The 21314-nt window shown below is 38.1% G+C and overlaps 2 protein-coding genes across 2 annotated transcripts in view; one reads left to right on the top strand and one right to left on the bottom strand.

The window, feature by feature from the left end:
* FBXL13 (F-box and leucine rich repeat protein 13) overlaps positions 1–17892 on the top strand; it is a 34901-nt gene extending 17009 nt beyond the window's left edge. The window contains 6 exon segments of the mRNA XM_036400575.1: positions 3798–3881; positions 7473–7602; positions 11273–11362; positions 11365–11437; positions 17732–17831; positions 17833–17892. Coding sequence (XP_036256468.1) covers positions 3798–3881; positions 7473–7602; positions 11273–11362; positions 11365–11437; positions 17732–17831; positions 17833–17892 — 537 coding nt within the window.
* The window catches only part of FAM185A (family with sequence similarity 185 member A), a 41836-nt gene continuing 35969 nt past the window's right edge, over positions 15448–21314 (bottom strand). Inside the window, exon 8 of the mRNA XM_036400638.2 lies at positions 15448–20790. Within this exon, the coding sequence (XP_036256531.1) occupies positions 20675–20790 (116 nt within the window). The 3' untranslated portion in view covers positions 15448–20674. The remainder of the gene's footprint in view (positions 20791–21314) is intronic.

Raw genomic sequence — 21314 nt, 5'->3', positions numbered from 1 at the left:
AAAGAATAAGAAAAGCAGATGCTTGAAGCCTTCTGAAATGGTGTTGCTCTGTATGGGCTGATGCTTGAAGCTTTCTGATATTGTATGGTGATGCTCTGTGTGTTGTGGCTGCCTCAACTGCAGCATGTGCTGTGACACTCTCATGCATGAAATTTTCTGCTGTAATTATTTAAGGCCCCGTTCTCTCTTCTGGATGAGTTGCTAGTGTGTGCTTTTTAAGTTGGGCATGCTTTGCAATCACTGGGTACTCCAGAATAGAGGTTATATGAATGAGTAAGCACTTAGCTCCATTTTCACTTCTTATGTGTTAATGATCTTCAAATCCTGACTGGTCCTGAAGGCCAGGCTGCAACACAAATATTTACTTGTATTTTAATGATAAGTTTCTAAATAGGGGAAGAAAACCCTGCCCAATACAAAAATGGCATTTTGACTTTCCACAATAATCTAGAGGAATTTTTTAGCACTCTTTTAGCACTCAGTGGGATTCTGAATCTGCAGTGACTCGAACCCATAGTCTGGCTTTGCTTTTTAGTCTGTTAGCAAATTAGGCTATTAGGACTGAGGAACAGTTAGCCTTGTAACAGTTAAGAAAAAGATATCATTGGGTCAAATAGATATAACCAGCTACAGACTGCAAATGAATTAGTTGCATTTGATTTCCAAAGGAAAGGATGTGACAAATCCCACACATTCCCAAGGCAGGGAAAAGAAAAAGTTAAAGTACATTTAAGTGGGCTCCAAATTCCAACTTGTTTAGGAGACTGGAGAAAGAGAGCATTTAATCTGGAGACTTAGAAACGTAATGCTACAAAATATAGGAAATACTAAAACAGAGTCATTGTGATCAATGCCAGATGTGCTAGCACCTGGAGTCCCAATGCAAATCAGCTGCAATTAAAAGTACTCAGCAATGTGGAAAATCAGACTTGATGTTGTTACAGGATATTTTGTCACAATGGAATCCCTGTCATCTGGACTGTCTCAAGAAACACTGGCAATCATAGTTTGTAAACTATGACCTGGTCTAACCACAAGTGGTGTTAGGTATGGAAATTGAATTTTATGGCATGTGTTATACAGTGGGAGTTCTACACTGCAGGAGAAAAATGTCCCTGCAGTTCCTGAAACAGGTCTGGCCCACCAACATATTAGCTCAGGTATTAGAAACAATACAGCTACATTTGCTTACCCATTTCCCAGAGGTTTTTACTATGTGAATCTGAACTTTGTCCTGACACATATGAATTTTTAATAGCAAAATGAATCTGCATGGTAGGAATTGCTTTTTTCTCTTCTAGTGTTCAATCCATGACACTGGTGCCTGACTGTGGCTAAACTGTGCAGAAATCTGAGCATTTTAGAGGATAATTTAAGTACTTGAATAGTAAATGGCTCAGGCGTAGATGGTGGGAGACACCTCTTAAGAGCTGTCCAAGGCCTGGAGTCACATTGGAGTCAATCTGTTTGGTTTGGAGTATGAGCAGGAAGCAACATCTGTATATCTGTGGAACAAAGATACATTACAGATGCTGACCTTGAAGGTTGCAAAGAGATAAGTGGACAGAGGTCTCAGAAGAAGTTGGAAATATCCTAGCACATGGTTATTGTTAGAGAGAGACAAGACATTCATTGTAGTCTGCAGTAGAAGGGCAGAGACTTTCAGCATGAGAATATAAATAATGAGGAGTTATTCCTTGGTATGTCATAGCCTCAGGTGGCTTTTGTCTCTAGCAAGTGAAGATCCTCACCAACTGTTACAGTCAATAGTCATTTTCTTACCCACAGAAACCATGGTGGAAAAATAATAAATGATGTTTTGCAAATGTTTGTCGACCTTATGATATAAATATGATCATATATATATATCATGATTTATATCATATGATATATGATATAAAGTAACTGAAAAAGAACAAAAATGCAAAAATTACTTGAAAAAAATAGCTGTTACAGAGGATCAAGAAGTTTATTTTTAAATTGTTTTCAAATGGAAATGACAATATGCTATAGAAGAGATGCTGGACAAAGTCTTCCCTTTCTCCATAGCAATGGAATATGCATCCAAGATACAGGAGTAAGTTATTGACTAAAGGAGAAATAGGTTTTTGGAGAGTAGGTGATTCTAGAGTGGGTGGTCCTAGTCTGCACAGTATTTGTTTTGCCAGAATCTGTTTCCAGGAGTTCCAATATGATAACTCCAACCATATCTTCCTTAAATGTGAGGAGATTTAGTATAGAAAATGAAATTTTCCAGAAATAGGTGAATATCCTGGATGGTGGTCACTGACATTTATCAGGGAATAAATCAGGAAGTCTAGTAAAACTAGTGCTAATTGATGCCTTTGTATGTATGTTAGATACAAAAATAATAGTTTAAAAATTCATATAGATTAATCTTTCTGCATAGAGATTGTTTGAAGAGGTTTCTTTTTGGAAAGAAGAAAGTTTCATAAATTTTATGTAATATCTTAATGACATTCCTTGTCTTTCAAGTCTTCACTCTTTTTCTTAAATCTGTAATTGTTAACAAAATGCCTCAATGTATTGATTTTCATTTATAAAAATAGTTTTTCTGTGATTTAATGTCACTTTAGTAATATAAAATGATTATAAATTAACTTTGAAGTGATAGCAGCATTATTTGCCATGTAGCAAAAAAATCTTTATTATATTCTTTAGCTTTTCATTAGCAAGTGCATTAAAGTGGTGTCACTTTTAAGAAAAAAGAAAAGTGCAAGAATTATATCCTTGAGATCACACCTATCAGACTATGAGTCTTTGCTGTAAGAAATTCAAGTTCTGGCATAAAGCCATTTTAGGTTTAAGCACATACTATTTATTGTCTTGAATAGGAGTACTCTGGTCAACAAAAATTTGAAATCTGTGGATTTGCACGAAGCTGTTGAAAGTAGATTTCACCAGACAACTGCGTCTGCTGAGAAAAATGCAAAGTTTTGTGTTTTCATAAGTATCCAGGATTGGAAACTTCTTTTATTGTTTCATTTTTTGTATCTATTCAGCTTGTGAGATTTCAGGAATCTGCAAAATTTGAACTCCAGCCTCACTCTTCCAGCATTATCATTACAGTGTCCACATCTGGGTTCCAGACACTATCTACATGTGCCTGTTTTTTCAGGATGATACTTCCTCTCTGCCTACAATTAGGCAGTGCTGTTCACAGCCTAATTGTAGATAACTTATTAACCATATGGAATAAAGGGACAACTTTTTTTTTCCAGTAAAGCTTACTTTATTGATATGAAGTACAGAGATATTCTGTTGTGATTATAAAAATTAGTTTTACAAAATCAACACTTAATTTTCCTTTACATTAGAGCATTTAGGATCAGAACGTTGCCCTGTTTCCTGGTGTAGAAGCAGTAAAATTCACAAAGCATTTTTAGATCCTTTTGCAGTCCTAATGAAAGTCCTTATTGTCTTGAATAAGGGGGCTGTTCATACACTTTTGAGTGTGACAGCACCATTTCAAATGTTGCCTTGTAGCCATGAAGCCCTTAATGGTAAGGCAGCAATTTTAAGACATTTGGTCTTAGCAAGTAGTATTTTGTTCTTCCAACAAAAAAACCCAAATAAACCAAACCAAACAAACAGCACACCTCCTCCCAAAAAAAAATTGTGAAAAGTTCTTCCACCCCAAATTGTGGCGATAAGTAAATGTGTTTTGGTGGAGGTATTTCACATCACATTACCTTTTTTCAGTTTCTTTGTTTCTCAAGAGGTAGGAAAACCGATTTTTTTCCCCTTTCTCTATTAATTTTTCCAGATTTTTTTAGGGTTTGAGAGCTCTTGGTTGCCATGGAAAAATATTGGAACTTTCTATATCACAATGCAAAAACTTCAGTGACAATGGGATTCAGGTAAACACTTTGCCTTTTTCTTGGTGTTCCCTGGAAGCACCCCTAGTTCATTAAATTAACCATATCCAAAACTGATCTTTTGTTCTGCATGTCATCCTTCATTCTTCATAACACCATTCTACACCAAAATCCCCCCTTTCATTCCTACAATGCCATATGCCTGAGATCTGTTCAATTTTGCCTTGAAAAGGGTGAAGAGGGGACAGTTTTTTGCTGTTAACTTCCATGCAGAACCTAGTGGGCAGGAAATCAGCTTGGTTTGAAAATTCAGTATGAAGAGGAAATTACTGTTTCCAAAATGTATGGTTAAACTGTGAAATTTCTCATCCTTATCACAGGTTGCTTGAAGTTTACCAAAATCTGTTTGGAGATTTGACAAACTCTCAATATGATTGCATAGATTTACTTTGTATTTGTATTTTACTTTGTATTTCCAAACAGTATGAGAAATAAACACTAGCAGGTAACTTTACAGTAGTAGAAAGAACATCTATCTTGTTAGGAACTGACATCCAAATAAGAGCACTTGTTTTTGTAACTGAGAATTGTTCCTAACTATATATAACAGAAATGCTTAAATAATATATTTTAATGGTATCAATTTCATGGCCATAAACAGTTGCAGATCATAAGGCTGCAGGTACAGCCAATGCCATCACATAATCCCAGTCCTCAGCTTCTACAGTTTTTCCATTACAAATCTTCAACATCCACCATTTTATAGCCATATATTGTAAAAATGAGTCAGTTGTTGTACCACAAGAGCTACATCTGGATTGGATCTTGCTGCTCAACGTACACGTCAGGCCATTTGCTTCTCTAGGAATAATTCTGACTCATCTTTCATGAATGTTCTGTGTAAAGTTCCATGTTTTCACTAATGACCAAGTATGTGCATCTTGTGTACCTCATGGAAAGTCGTGTGGTGCCAGTGCTGCTGCTCTCAGAGGAGAATATTCACTTCTGTGTTGTGCTATGCTCATGGCCAAGAAGCTATTTCAGGTGTCTCATTACACAGAGGAAATAAAAAAAAAAAAGACTGTTAAAACGAAGTGTTTCTGCTTTCCCTGGGTGCCAAATGAATTTGAACTTTTTTGAGGAAAAAGCAGCAGCAGGGATCACATGTGGGAGTTGCAGAAGCCCCGTTTTCATGGATCTAGGGAAGGCAGGAGAGAGAAGAGGAGATACAGAGTAACTCAAAACAAAATAAAAACTCATTTTTGGAAATTGAATCAAAGGATATGATTTTATGGAAAATTTGCAGAGGGTAATTCCATTGTAATCCCACTGCCTGTTCCTAGGTACTATAACAGAATGTAAACACTTATGAGATCCCATATTTTGAAAACAGGATCCTTGTTCATTCATAATTCAGATGATGCTCACTTAATGAACAGCAATTTAGTATTTGACCTTTTCATTGATGTTTGTGTGTGTCCTTAGGCCTTATTTATGCACAATTAAAATTGTGCAATTAAGTTGGAAAATTATGTTTTCTTCATATGACATTTGACTTTTTATAGTGACTAAATGTCTTGTAAACATAATTTACCCTCACATCCTTGTCTGTTATTTTCTCTATAGATATATAACCAGTGACACAGAGATGAAGTGAGCAAACAAAGCTCCATCTCTTTTGATTGCAAATATAATTTGAATGTTATTTGCAAAAGCATGTAGGGGTAGACCAAAAGTTAAGAGTAAATTCAGAACCTAACTTTGAAGGATATTTTAAATAAGTATGTAGAAAAGCTATGCTAGTAAAAACAAGATAAACATATCTAACAGGCATTGAAATCTTGGCTTCACCTTGTGTTACATACCCTAGCTGAGAATGTAGTGATTAAGTCATCACATCTGAGGCCTAATTCTGAAATGATTGCAGTTTCTCTTGCACATGGATGAAAAACATTTAGTTGCTGGGTGTAGAATGTTTCTGTATTACAGGTGAAAAGCAGCCCATAAATCCAAAATTGAAATAGGAAGGGTAGAAAAGACAATTAATAGAGATTCTGAATTTTCCACTTTAACCAATCCTAGATTCAAACACTGACACTTCCAATATTTTGTAAAACAAAACAAGGACCCAAAGCTGAGAAAAACTGCCTTGATATAGGCTGTACCAATAGACAGAAATAAAACAAAACCAGAGTGCAGATATAGACAAAAATCTTAAAAGTACAGTCTATGAAACAAATTTCAGATCTGATAAGTTTCTTTGCATCTATTTAGGTAAGATTTATGAAAATCACACAGAAATACATAATCTTTTTTCATAATAAAAATAGTATTTTCTAGTGATCAGCCCTGTGTTATTGTGTGAGTTCCTATGTAACATAAGGAAAAATTAGCTGTGTGTTAGTGGCTGATTACTGCAGAGGTAATTTTGTCAGAATATATATAATATAAATATAAATATATAATATTTGTGCATAATAAATACATGCATTTTTGCGTATGTGCACACATTTTATTTATCCATGTGGTGCTTACTCTTTTTACCTCAGGACTAATTCTTGAAAGCTTTGTAAAGATTCATGCAACCAGTGGTTTTTATTCAGTGTACTATATGTACTTCTTTGTTCTCCCTGTAGAGGTAGAATTGCTATTCCAGCAAATGACAAATTACCCTGGCCCAAGGCCAAGATTAGCAGGCTGGAACCTAGCTCAGTGACACATTGAAGGCTTCTCACCAGGGTTTGAGGCTGGACATGACAGAAGAGGAGAGATTCTGACTGAAGATAAACCTCTGGTAGAGCTGCAGGCTGTCCTGTGATCCTGTGATTTTAAGCAACTCTTTTCAAGAGGTTTCCAGGGAAGGTTTCAGTAGAAGATCTAACTTCTCTTTGTAAGCCTAGAAATGATGGTTTTCAGGCTTGGAAAACATTCAGGCTGAAAGGTAAAGAAGTTTTGGAGTGCAAAGGAGAAAAGTGTGCTTTAAGAATCCAAGTGACCTTTCACAAGAGTTCCATTGTTATTTTCCAAGACTGTCTGCTTTACAGAATAGATGAAAAAGCTAGTATTTGAGTTATAAAGGTTCTGGAATTGGAGTCAGTAGTGCCTGCACATATTTATTCACTCTAAAAACAAGGATAGAAATTGTAGGTAACCAGTATCACAGTTAACTGGCCTGAACTTCACAGAGCAAATCAGAGCCCAGAACTCTTGAGTGACAGTCCTGAGGTTCTTAAAAAAAAAAAGTGATTTATACAGATACAGTTTTCTGTTCATTTAAAAGAGAAGAAGAAGAAGTTGTTATGCACAAAAATGGGAATTTGCAGAGAGCAGTAGAATGAATTTATCTGGGCCTGGTTCTCTAAGATCAACATTTTACGTTCTGGGTTGTGCTCAATTTAAAGAACCCAAATTCAACATGGTTTAATACATACAGAGGAACTTACATAAATGTTAGTCTAATGAACCCACAGTATAACATATAAAAAACTGAAAATAGCCCCTTAATGCATTTCTTCTTTTTCTAGTGACATTCCCAGTCAATGGCAGAATGACTTCATTACTAATGAAGGGTACCTAGAGAACTGAAGTGTGGGAAGTGGATCAAAGGATTGATGCACAAGCACTGTAATTGAGTTCTGCAAGGGCACAGAATACCTGGAACACTGCCATGTCTCTTACTGCCCTCAGCTGACAGATGAAGCTGTGAAAACAATGGCATTTCACTGCCACAGACTGACATCTCTCAACATAGGAGGTTGCCCAAAGGTATGGACAAGAAATAGGGTGACAGTTCTGGGATTGCTATTGCAAAGAATTGCTTACTATTTCATCCAGAAATTTGACCTGCTGGCATCATTCAGCTGCTTTTCTGGGAGTTTTAAGATTTGAGACTTGCCTCTTGGGAGTATTTGGCATTTTTCTAATGGTTGCAGGTACCGTATAAAGGTGTCCACACTGTATCAGCTAAAAGTTTTTCTCTCCAGGACTTGATGTCTAAATAAGGGTGAAGAGAGAAGAGCTTTCACATTATATATCACTTCCTGCAAATACTCTCCCAGGTTCTGGTGTTTTGGGTGCTTTGAAAGGATTCTGGCTTTGTTTTAATTAATCTTGATATTTTCATGCTTTTTTTTTTCCCAGTTCTTTTTCTGAACCCAGGTAAAGCCTAAACTGGGGCATTAGAACTTAACACCTGTTAAGTATGCACGGAAAGGCAGTGGCTACTTTGAAATAATAGTGCCTAAAACTGAAGCACTCAGGGTTGAAATTAAATTATTTAGATTAAGATTCATCTGCAGTGAAACTTAGTTCTTCTTTACCATGAACTTCTATTACAGCACTAAAGCCTGGCATCTCAATTATCTTTTTGCTGTATCTGAAATATGTGCTCCCTTTTGAAATTCTGCTGTTATGAAAGCCTATATCCCTTCCTTGTACTTTCTGACTTAATAGCTCTGGCTTTTGTGCATTTAATTACTTATGGTTTTTGGTTTTTTTTAACAGAAAAACAAAATACTTGCCTCATTATGAAAATAAGCATACAAACACAATTTTTAAAATGCTGATTTCATTTTTTGTTTAAATTTCATGGGAAAAGTTATAATGTTGCTTCTGTCATTATCACATGGCAATGAACAAATTTATTACGACTTTTGGAAATGTTCATCTTGAACTATCATTTAAAATGTTGCCACTCAGTGAACCAGTTTTCCTCATGTTTTCCCCATTGAAATGCTCATGTCCTATTTCCTTCCACAGTAAGTCTGCAGCCATCACTGGTTCCTGCCTTCTTCCTCACCAACACCCATCTCCATAACCCCTGAGTATTCTTCCAGTCCTCCACACATCCCCTCATTCCCTGCAGTGGCTGAACACAGCTCCTGCACAACAAATTTGAGATTATTTGACTGACTAATTAGCCAGCCCTAAATTTAGATATTCTCTGATCAAGTTGTTTGCCTTCCAAATGTGCAGAAGTTTCTCAGCCTCTAGGCCAAAGCTCACTGGCTGTGTTTCAGATCTGGGAGGCCACTCTCTATCTTACACTAGCCCTTGGCTTATATCTTACAGATATTACTGTACACCATTAATTATTATTTACAGGGGTCCTAATCTCCTGTGTCCTTTGGGTTTAGATAGATATTCAGCTATTTTTCCACAATGACAGTGGTAATAGAAGTTGTGCACAGAGGTCTTCCCAAAGCAGTTGAAGTATGTAGTGCTGCCATCAGTCCTGTCTGCCCAGCACATGACACACCAACACAGGAAAACAAAACAAAACAAACACCATAAAATGTCAGTAAATACATTTAGGCTGGCAAAAGGGAGATTTTTTGGTTATCTCAGCAGTGAATCATGAAAGAGCTTTCTGAGATGGGGCAAACTGTTAAGGAATGTTAGTATGGCTCTTGGTAAGGGAATGGACTGGTCACATTTTGCAGTTCCTGCAAATGGGAAAAATGAGTCAACTCAGTGACCCAGTAATCCCCTTCCAACACTTTGTTCCTAGATGATATCTTTTCTTTAAACACTTATAAAGCCAATCTGTTAAATGCTAATACCCTACTATTTTCAGAAGAGAACATTGAGACTCTTCCATATAAACCTACCCATAAGTTTACAAGTCTTTGTTTGACTTGAATCCAGCTTGCAGCTCCATAAAATGAGATGGGTACACCTGTGCATGTTAAAGCTAATGGGTCTTACAAATCCTTTGGCAAACTGTAGAGTAAATTGAGTGTATCCAGCTGCTAAGTAAAGAAATATTTTCCACTCAGAAACTGTTTAAAAATGGTCAGGAGACGAAACTCAGAATGAACCTGTTCCAAAGGATATATGTTAATGTGTCCTGCAACATCTTATTTTTAAGAAAAATAGTTAAAAATTAATATAGAAATATTATATATAATAGAAAAATATTAAATTAACATAGACATATATGTACATTAAGAATATTTTGAATATGCTATGTAGGTTACTCTAAAATTAGAAGAGTATATCACTTTAATCCTATATTCTGAGGCAAATCAATTGTCTTTCAACAAACTCCAGTGACTTCAGTGGAGGTGCTGTGAGTCTCCATGTCATGGTTCTCCATGCCTAGGGCAGCTACAAGTCATTTTGCAAATGCTGATTGTATGAAATATTCAGCAGTTCTGTTCTGAGCCTTATTCAGGGAATGCGCCTGATTCAAGGGTAATTCTTATTTCGTAGGGAAAAAATGAAGTTGCTGTGGGAAATATTCTACACATGAAAAAATACAGCAAGAACTGAAAATAAATCTCTGGTTAAATAAATTGGCCTTTTAAATAGCTAAGTTCTGAAGATACAATAGAATGAACAATGAATTCTGTCATTCAGTCCTCTAAAGGGAATAGGATTCAGGGTATGACAAATGTAGATTTTTCTAAATGCATCTGATACCAGTTACTGACTTCAGAGTCAGCAACTTTTTTAAAATAAGAATACGAATCTACTTTAAAATATTTTGATCTATTTGTTAATCTATTGCAGATCTTAATCCTAAGCATATAAATAGATCTGGAATAAGCAAAGCACATGTACATTGCTCCATATACCAGGAGGACTGTCACAGTGTGCTAACTTTTTGTTCCACAACCCCAGGCCCCAGCTTTATCTTGCTGCCTTGTCCCTTATAGATTCTCATGAGATTGGCTGTTTAGTACAAGTGAAATCCTCATCTCTCTTTCTACCACCCCACTCCAGTGATTTTAATGAAATGTCTTAAACAGGTTTTTACTATGTTCCCTCTTGATTTTTGGTCCTGAATGAGCAAGGTAATTAAAGCATGTGCATAATGTATTCTTGACTGTTCCCACTGAGGTCAGTGGAGTAATTATTAGCTTCCATGGCTGCTTATGTACCTTGAAGACTGTGTGTCATGTTTTTCTCAAATGCATCTTCCAGCATTAATGGCAATGAGTATCAGTTCCTGAAAAATGGACTTGTGAGGTGAAACTAAGGACCTGTGCTTCAGAGCTAAAAAAACCAACCACACATTCAAAAATCTTGGTGTGAGACACTCATTTGTAACAGAGAACTGAGTTTAAAAAGTCATAAAGTGCATCCTCATAATTTAGAGAGAGCAATGCAATAGCACAAATAATAAATGCTTCTATGTGCTGCATGCACATATATGGGTGGGAAAGTTAGACCATTCTCAGTAGGTGAAAAAAACCCCACAATATTTAAAACTAGACTGCAATCACAGTTAACCAATATCTAATATTAGAAAATGACAGTTTCTGTGGAGCCTCTTGCAGAGAGTCAGAATTCTGCTGTGCCAGAAACCTTACTTCAATTTTAAAACATGCTTTTCCTACCAATCAGACACTAAAGTTGTGCTCTGGGCATTTTTTTTTTCATCTATTCAATAATCTTCTAAATTCTGTATGTCTTGTTGGTTCATTCACAAATGATTGACACATGTATCCAACACTTGGCTGCAGCCTGCCATTATCTCCCCTTCTTGGACATCTCAGGTTGCATTCATCTTACTGACAATACCTGAGATATCTTTGGAAAGGCTTTGAGCAACTCCAGATTCTCACAACACTGTGCTGTAGAGAAATTACCAAGAAAATATTTTCTAATCTCTCTTCAGAGGAGGTTGTAAACCCCAAAACGTGAGGTTCTTTTCTTCACTGGCATCACGGTGCCATGCTAGGGACCTGGCTTCACCCATCTAGTTTATCTAGGGGGTGTCCCTATTGGTGCCTTAGGACTCCTGTGGTGTGGCAGGGTTCTCTGCATGTTCCAGTGTCAGCCAGAAGTGAGCAGAGACACAGACTCTGTCTCTCTATGGCAGACAATGTCCTCTTAGGGACGTTTCTGCTGGCAAAGGACACTATGGGAACATGAATGAGAAAACCAGGCTGGGATTAATGCTCTCAGCCATCTCACTGTCCTTGAGCTCACTCCAAGGGTCTGTGGGAGCCTGTTTCCCACCAACTGCATGTCAGTATATGGCAGTAGATTTGTGCCTGTGCTCAAAACAGAGCACAGTTACAGCAAAAGAGTCAAGCTATGGTGCTGTGACCACTTTCCCAGTTTGTTTTTTACTGACCAACCTCTAAGAACCTTCTCTTAAAGTTCAATCTGATCTTCCCCTGACACAGCTTGTGCCTTGCCACTGGTCAGCACTTCCCCCTCAGCCTTCCCTTCTCCAGGATGAACAAGCCAATTGACATAAACCGCTCCTTGTAATTCTTGTGCTCAAGATATTTCACCATCTTGGTCACCTTTCTCTGGATGGTCTCTAATAGTTTAATGTCTTTCTTGCATTGTGATGCCCAACACTGCCCCACAGCACTCAAGGTGAGGCCCCTAGTGCAGAGCAGAGGAGGACAATCATCTTAAACCTCAAGGGTTTTTCTTTTATCCTCAGATTACTGTTGTTGACTTGTTCATTCTGTGACTTCATATTTCTGTTTAGAGCAGCAACAGTGTGTCAGCCCTTTCTGATTCTGCTTGCTTATCCATCTTCCTGTAGAACTGAGATGAAAAGGGAACAGAAACTTGTGCAAATTCCAATTTGTGCTGGGTGAGCCATCACCAAGGAGCTGACATGACTTCTCAGAAACCCATTTGCATTATTCTGGCCTGGGATGACCCAGGATTTTGCCTCTGCCTAAGAGTCCCATGTGCAATGGGTTCTCCAAAGGTCTTGATTAAACTCTTCTGACCCAGCCAAGGAATTTCCCAACCGGTTATTTTTACTCTAAAGATAACCCTGGAGAGTTACACATCTTTGCAAAACAAAAAGGCAACCATGAGACACATGTCTCCACCCAGTGTTATCTTTGCCCTTTTTGTGATGTTTAGAACTAGGTAAACTTTGCCAGCTTTATTTTCTTGAGTTTCATTTTCTGGACAGTGGATGGTTTTTTTCCTTGCCAGCCTCAGTCTCTAACCCTTCACACCACTTATTCAGTGATAGGAAACTCCTATCCTGCACCATCTGAGTCTGGGACAACACCTACAAGCTGGATTGATATGCAGAATAATGCAGTCCCAAACATTTTTTCCTTGTTCTTTCCAACAAGTCCAAAGAAATCCCGCCCTAGACCTTGCCAGGCCACAGAATATACTGGGAATGATATTCAGAAGATAAAAGTGAGTTCACAGCAAGATTCTGATATGTTCCACATCCTGCATGTTTTCCAGTTTGGGAAAATCTCTTTTTTTTTTTTAATTGCAGTTCAAGGTCAATATGGTAACGATGATAAAAATTTTATCTTCTGCCAATAACTACATCAAAAGCACAGTAAAATATGGAATGATTCTAGAGTTAGTTATCTTGCAGTAGCTTTTCAGCAACATCAACAGCAATGACAGTACTGCCGCTGTCACATATTTCTATAAAACGATGTGTTTCTTTCACAACCTGTATGTTTTTAGTAATGAATGACAAGCAACAGATTGTCAAAAAAACTAAATCAAGCCTTAATTCTCTGTTTTCAGCTAACTTTTAAAACCATATTCAGCTTCTTAGATTTTCACAGAAGGTAAAGGCTGCTTTCAGGTGTAATTTATGTTCGGAGGATGTGAAACCGACATCGTAGAGAAATTTCATTCTCTGTTTAAGGAGATGGAAGAGGCCATCTATGTAAAAATCACATTCATCTGGAGAATTAAACATGCTAGTGGCTTAGGTTCTAAATAAGCAATAGAAGAAATATGTTTTTAGTTTAAAGTTGCCTTAAAATATCTGTGGCATAAAATACTACTTCATTGTTCCAAAGGAATTCCCCATTATTTATTGTTAAACACTAACCAGTCCTAGCAGGCATTTCTTAATAGACTAAACCTTGCAAGTATTGAGTCATATCTCTTGTATTGTCCACATTATTTTTCTTTTTTTATTTTTACTGTTTTGAGAGATTAAAATAGAAAACATGTGGAGCCACAAAGTTCTTCAAGTTTCAGTCCAATGCAACTTCATAGGAAACACTTATGGGCTTTCAATTGTTCATTCTTTCCAGTATCAGGTAGACTTTGAGATTATATTTGCCAACATACTGCCCTCCTTCTAGGTTTAATAAATGTTAGAAGGAAAAAAAGGTCTGTGGCCTGGTATCCTGCTGCATATTTCTGTATCCAGAGGCTAATGACCTTTCAGTTAATCCAGTTTCTAAATGGCAGAAAGAAAGAATCATGGATAATCTAATGTGGAAGTACATAGTGCTGGTGCAATTTATTTCTTCTGCTAGAGGAAAAACAACCTAACTCTCTGCTTTCTAAAATGTAGGAAAAGGTGGTGTCAGTTTGATTTGCTTAAGACTACTCTTTAAGAGTACAGGAAATCATACTGACATCTTTAGAGAAACATTTCTGTTCCCTGTAAAACATTCTGTGTTAACATTTCTAGATGCAAAATGAGAAAGGAAACATGTCATTGACAGAGAAGCCAGCTAGTCTTGTAATTCCCCAAACTACATCTCATCTGTAACAGTTTGGTTCCCCGAAAAGATCTTCCCCGAAAACTGTGCTATCAACAATTCCTCTTACAATGTTTGCCTTTTAAACAAAAATTACATTAGGTCTTAATAGTTACAATACATTTGACATTTGGAGAAGACTTTAAATTTTGTTTGGTTTTGTTGTTGTGTTTTGTAATGGATGCTGTTGGTTAGAAAGGAGATTCTACAAGAACTCACAGAATTTCTTACATGTTATCCAAATATTCAGGTCTCAGTGCAGGAAAGATCCAACAAACATGGAACTGGAAATTAAGACCTCCTACACACGATTTGGTAAAAGACCAACAACAATTACTCCTGTCTTCTGTTTAACAAGCAACAGAAATACAGTACTGTCCTCTCACTGACTGCAATTCTCTTTTTGGAAGTGACACAGAGGCTCCTGGAGTGCCATGTTTCAGCCACTGAATGCACATGAACTGGATGCCATACAATGATAAAACTACTGCAGCTGACATGCACCTCAGAATACTTCAGATCCTATGTAGACTTACCACATTTTGTAACCTGGAGCATGCCTGCAGAATGCTTCCTGCTTTTCCCATTAGCTCCCTGCCTCCACTTGCCTTATTTCTCCTGTACTTGCACTATAAACATTTCTCCCATGTTTGAGATTTTATTTTCCATTACTTTTTACTATTGATTGGTTTCTGTAACCTCAGCTCACTAAGTTTGTTCTTTTTTTAAAAAAAAACTCTGCTTTTTATTATGATGGACCCAGTCAAACAGGAACAGGCTCCCCAGGGCAGTGGTCACAGCCCCAGGCTGACAGAGCTCAAGTGCTTGGACAATGCTCTCAGGCACATGGAGTGACTCTTGGGAATGGTGCTCTGCAGGGCTGGCAGTTGGACTTTATGATCCTGGTGGGTTCCTTCCAACTCAGCCCATTCCGTGATTCTGAAAAATTGCTGAGTTTTGGAATGGCTCAGGATTCAGACATGTTGCAGAACTGTATTTCCCAGTTACCCCCTCTCAGTAAAATGGAGTCAAACTTTGGGTAAGGATTCAATTAGAGGTATTCCAGTGCTGCTCAAGACCTGTGTTTGGGCCAGTACTTTTGTCTGACTTATACCAAGAGATAGTTGTTTTGCCAAAGATAACTGTCATTATTGGCTGAAATACTTTTATTCATCAATTGGCTCATTTAAGACAGTAAGTAAATAAATAAATAAATAAAATAATCAGGCTCTCTCATAGTACAGTATATCTTAAATAAACAATCTTTTTACCATATGTTGATGATTAATGAATGGCTGTTTCTGGCAAACCACTCAACTGTAGCTCCAGGCATGGGACATCATAAGTTTCCAAAAAAGTAGTAACAGCTCCCCTTATACATGCTTCAGACAGCCACTATACATTGCAGTTTCCATGAAAAACAGGGATTTGGACTTGGATGAGTTGATTTTTTATAGGTCAGAGCTTATAGCTCATATAAATTGTGCACACATTCCTCAATGGCACAGGCCTCCCTAATATAAAAACAGATATAGCCTTGTGTTCATGTGGTTCATAGAGTGTGTCAGTGTTGGACATTTTATAAAAAAAATATCCTGCAGTGGTTGAAAACAAGCCCTTCTTGCTTCACTAATTCTGTCCCTTTTCCACTCCTGCCCACTTCCCTTTCCTGCTGTAGTGGTGCAAGCATCACAGCTGGGCACATCTGCCCCTTGGAACCATCTCCAGCATTTCCACTTTGGGAAACACAAGAACACTGTAGCAGCATTACTGACAGATAACAGAGCCCTTCAATTTGGATTTTTTTCCAGTATTGTCTGGATGCTGTATATTATATTTTTCCAGAGCTCAGGAGTTGGCCAGCAGGGAGAAAGACTGTCTTGATGTGGCTGTGACACACCAGATCAGGCTGAATCTCCTGGAGAGGATGGGAGCTGCAGCAGAGTTGGCTCTTCCCCAGGAGCCCTGGAGTACCCAGCACAGGGGGAGGCTGGGCAGGAGGGTGCTCTGCTCAGCAGGACCAGGCTGGCAGCCAGCTCACACAAGGCATGGAAAGAAAGAGACATTCACAGCACTGCAAGTGGTGGGTTCCATTTCTTCAGCTTGGGAAGGTACTGAAAATTGCTGGGTTGACACTGCCAAAAAAGAAGGGAGAGTTGCTTTTCTTCTTTTTAGAGTGTCTCACTCAGGAGGCCTGATTTTCTCAAATTTTTATCTAGTTTGCTAGTTTTGTGCTCTAATTCTGCAAAAGGGCAGTGGCCACAAAATGTTGAGGAGGATCTGAGGGGTCATGGGTAGGTTTGGGCATCACAGACAACTCTCTTCTGGTTCAGCTCTCACAGAAGCGGCAAAACAAAACAGCCTTGAGGCAGGTCCAGAGCCAGAGCCAGTAAATGCAGGTAACCACAAGGCTCCTGTAGCACTGCCCATTGTGTACCCAATTCCATTTCTGAAACAATACACGTTAAAAGACGTGGGTGACAGAAGATACCTACAGTAGAGAGGCTGGCCAAAAAACAAGCAGAAGGTGAATGAGGAAAGGGTAAAAGTACTTGGAGGTGCCACAGACACTGGTTCAAATAGAGAAACAGAGGGACCTGCACAGTTACTACAGCCTTCCTACAGAGCCATGAAAAAACACCCCGGAGATGCTGTAATACCTTCAGGTGTAGCTGGTTTATTTATCTTGTTTGGTTTTATATTTTCTTCCAAAGACAATGTTATTATTGCAGTGGCATCACCCTCTCAGATCTGTGTTCAGGCAGATGCTGACACAGTAGAGCAAGTGTGGATGAAGCCCACCAAGACCATTCAAGTGCTGGAGCATGTGATGTGCGAAGAACCTTCAGAGAATTGCTTTGCTAAGTCCCAGAAGAAGATTTGAGATGGAGGAGACCTTATTGCTGCCTCTTACTCTCATCAGAGCATACAGAAGAGAAGACAGAGCCAGACCAGTGTCAAAGGTGCACTGATAGGACAAATGGCATATGGAAAATTCTGATCACTTTCTGATTACAAGGAAACTTTAATTTTTTAACCAGGAAGCTGGCCAAACTCTTGAAGAGGATCCCAAAGACTGTACAAGCTTCATCTCTAAAGATATTCAGAACTCATCTGGCAAAGCCATGACTCACCTGGAATAGTTGGATACATTTAAAGCAGTATCAGGTTAAAACACTCTCCAGAGACCTCTTCCAACCTAATTCATTCTGTGACTCTATGACCTAACCAATTATCTTCCGGTTTCCTTTCCTCAACGCCCTTATAATATTGATAGCTTTAGTTAAAGCAAGGAACTTTTCCTCATTAAACTGCTTTTAGTGCTCTTTGTAAAAACAGCCTCTGAAAAGTTTTGTCATTATTATTTTAAATATATGCTCTTGTCATTATTATTTTAATTTTTTCATTTTTATTTTTAAACTCCTGTTGCAGACAAGTTGTCTTGGAATACACAGCTGAACTGGAGAAACAGGAACATAATGATGCTGACCATCCTTCCTGGCTTGGATATGACTGGGATGGTAACCTAATCACCTTCACCAAAAAAACCAGATCAGAGCCTGAAAAAACAAATTCTTCAAAATGAAAAATGAAGAAATTGTGCAGCATCTCTACAGTTCAAGGGGTTTTCTCTAGAGCATGAAAAGACCACTGTGTTATTTTTTCTTAAAACTAATCACACTTTAATAAAAGGCCATTTGTTGCATTAGTAAGGAAGCATAGCAAATCTTCTCACAGGAGTATGAATGCCTTCAAGCAAGACAGCTGCACTCAGACAGCACTGCTAACTCTCAGATGTTGATTCAAGCCGTCTTCATCTTTCAATAATGAAAGTTTTTGTAGTCCCGTGCAGAGTAAGCAATGAATAAATCTGCATGTGTTGGAGGATTTGTTTGCCATGAAGGTCCTCTCCAGGACATCAACACTCTGACCCCCCAGAGCACTTCACACTTGATGTGGCAGGTACCCATCAAGTACAGCCTTCCTGAGGAGTGGAGGGCAGTGAGTAGGCAGTGACTGCAGGTCCTTTAATTCACCCAAGCATTTAAGCACAGTTCTCCACTTCTCAACAGCCACTTGTGCACCCAGAGCCCTCATTCTCATAAAAGCCTCTTGGGCTGAGTCCAGCTCTCTGAACAACCTCATGTTTGTGTCTGCAGGTCTGAACTGTGGGCTGGCTGGCAGCTGAGAGAGCAGGAGAACCAATTTAAAGGGTGGCCAGATGAAAAAAGTGTTTGAGTATAAATTTGCTCCAGTTACAAGAATGTCTTCTCATCAAATGCACAAAAAAAGATATATGGGCACACAAGGGGTTTGCCATTCAAATTCTAATTGCTGATAACCTACTCATCTTCCCTTGTCTAGAGATAAATACAGTTTCACCTCATTAGAGCAGAACAAGACATTGTTCAATGCCTTTGGGGAAACTCATAAGGAAGGGTTTGTCCTCCTTCAACTCATTCTTGACCTTTATATTAACATTCTAGCTGGTCTCAACATGTTTTAGCTTGGAATTAATATAATCAGTAGCTTTAGTGGTAGCACAATTTTTCTGCTGGCTGATTTAAACTTCTTTAAGCAAGTAACCAACAAGTCTGATGTTTAATTCCTGCTAGATTTGGAAAATTAATGAATTCAAAGTCTGAGTTTGCTTTCTTTTGAATATGGAACAAAGAACATGTTTTCTTACTATGTTCTCCCTTAAACTGCTGATGCAGCAGTCTCAAAAAACACAACCTTAATGTCAGAGGCTGACAGTCTTTGTATTTCAGGTAAATAATGGGATCATTAAATGGATCCAATCTTGTGAAGTACCTACTAGACTATTTTCATGTGGTGTGAATTTTGAGGTACTTTTTTCACTTTGGCTGCAGCAGGGCATAGAAAACATTAGTTTCAAATATTTTTCTGGGTATCCAAAACCATTATAATTTATTAATTTTATAAATTTTAAAAGTTTAATAATAACTCATACCTAGTAATATTGTAATGCCTTTAGTAAAACTATTAGAAACGTTTTATATATTACTGTTTATGTTAAAAATACATATAATTTGTCATATGCATCCTGCCCACCTCATCCCAACAAGCAGTACACAGAACAATAAACAGGAAGGGGAGTTTTTAACCTCCCTGAATTATAGCAGATTTGCTGCCCTTGACTCTTGAAGTCCATTAGCCAGGGGCAATTATATCTCCTGGGGAATCCTGTGGCAAAAGAAGTTAATTTCATAATGTACCACTATGCCTTAAAGAACATACACATATATACAAAACATAAAGTCTGAATTCTCTCCTGCTCCTCACCATCCCCTCAGCTGGCAGGGATTCTGAAATTTCAGCTCCAAACCCAAATTTCACTACTGCTTCTATAAGGTGCCATAGAGATGCATGGAAAGGCTTTTAAAAGCTGCATTTACTTTGCTGTGTGCTTGTTTTACAGTAACACAGAACCCTCCACAAAAATCAGACCTGCCCTTGTGCAGCTTTACCTGCTTCCCTCACCTCCCTCTCTGCCTCCCAGGAGCTTTGCAGGACAGGGCTCAGTCACTGCAGACAGAGCAAACCAAGAGATTCCAGCTCTCAGCCACAAGGGAACACTTCCCTGCTAGGGCAGCTTCTCCTTCAGGGGAATGCTCAGGTGGACTCTCCCCTAAGTCCAGTTGGAGGAGTGCTCCTCCTTGAAATCAGCCAGATCCATGGTACTTTTATTTATTTTAAAAGTTTTTTCTTTGCAGATGAGCAGTGGTAGACAGAGCTGGAGTTCTTCTTTCTATCCACAAACCAGAGGTTCAGGATGACACAGAGCAAGTTCTGCCATTTCACAGAAGTATTTTTACACTGTAAGTACTCATCACTCAGGCAGAAACTGCTCAGGGTTCAAACACCAAATGAGAAAACCACATAAGAACCACACTGAAAGTGATTTTTTCCTATCCATGATACAATTTGGTTGAAGAACATTCTCTGCATTTTGCATAAACCAGCAGAATTCCCACAGTATTGAGACATTTAATTTAGAAGTAAACAGAGCTTGCAAAGCATGGCATCTTGTAAGTGTTGAAAATGCTTTTTAAAATTTTTAAATGACAATTCCAAACTTTTGCTTGAAAGCTACCAGCTTTTAAACTGATATGGTAAGTGGGTCAAGTTACATGAATTCTGAATATGTAAGATCATCTCATTCCTAAAAGGCACTGAAAGTAAACCAGACTGTTTAGTACCAGCACTGTCACAGGCAAATCTTGGGTTAAAATTCTCTCATTTTTAATAGTTTCTCTTTTATATTAAGAATATTCATCCAAAAGTTTTAATAATTTTACAGAAATGTTCCTTTGTAGTTTCCTGATTTAATCTCTTTGGCCTATTTCACCTTTAAGAACTCTTCAGCTTGACAGACTGGATCCAGCTTTGGCTTTTAAGACACACTTTGCCATTTTGTGTGTCAGCCTTAATCCATTTGTCTGTTTCATCCCTTTGATTCATGTGACCTGGAAAAGAGAGTTGTCTTAGTTTAATTTGACACACAGTAAACATATCATCTTCACATTGTCATTTTTTTACAAGCTCCCTGGAAGCACTTTAAGCACTTTGATTTGGTAGAATTTGTGTACTTTTAGCAGAGACATTTCCTTCTTGATACAGTTTTTTTTTTTTTTTTACATTAATCTGATTTCCCACAATATATCTTTACAATAGAACAGTGTTTTTTATTACATAGTACTGCACTTTTCATTCTAAGCTAAGAAATATGTTATGGTGGGTTGACCCTGGTTGGATGTCAGGTACCTACCAAAGCCACTCTACCACTCTCCTCCTCAAATGACCAGGCCAGAGAAAGTATAACAAGAAGCTCATGGATCAAGATAAGGACAGGGAGAGTCCAACCAGCAGTTACTGTCACAGGGAAAACAGACTTGACTTGGGGAAAAATTAATTTTATTTATTCCAAATCAGCTCCGAGAAGGGTAATAAAAAATAAAGCCAAATCTTAAAAACGTATCCCACTCACCAC

Source organism: Molothrus ater, chromosome 5 (assembly GCF_012460135.2).
Source record: "Molothrus ater isolate BHLD 08-10-18 breed brown headed cowbird chromosome 5, BPBGC_Mater_1.1, whole genome shotgun sequence".
NCBI classification, from domain to species: domain Eukaryota; kingdom Metazoa; phylum Chordata; class Aves; order Passeriformes; family Icteridae; genus Molothrus; species Molothrus ater.
The sequence above is the reverse complement of the archived record's forward strand: the minus strand, read 5'-3'. Positions and strand labels throughout refer to the sequence as shown.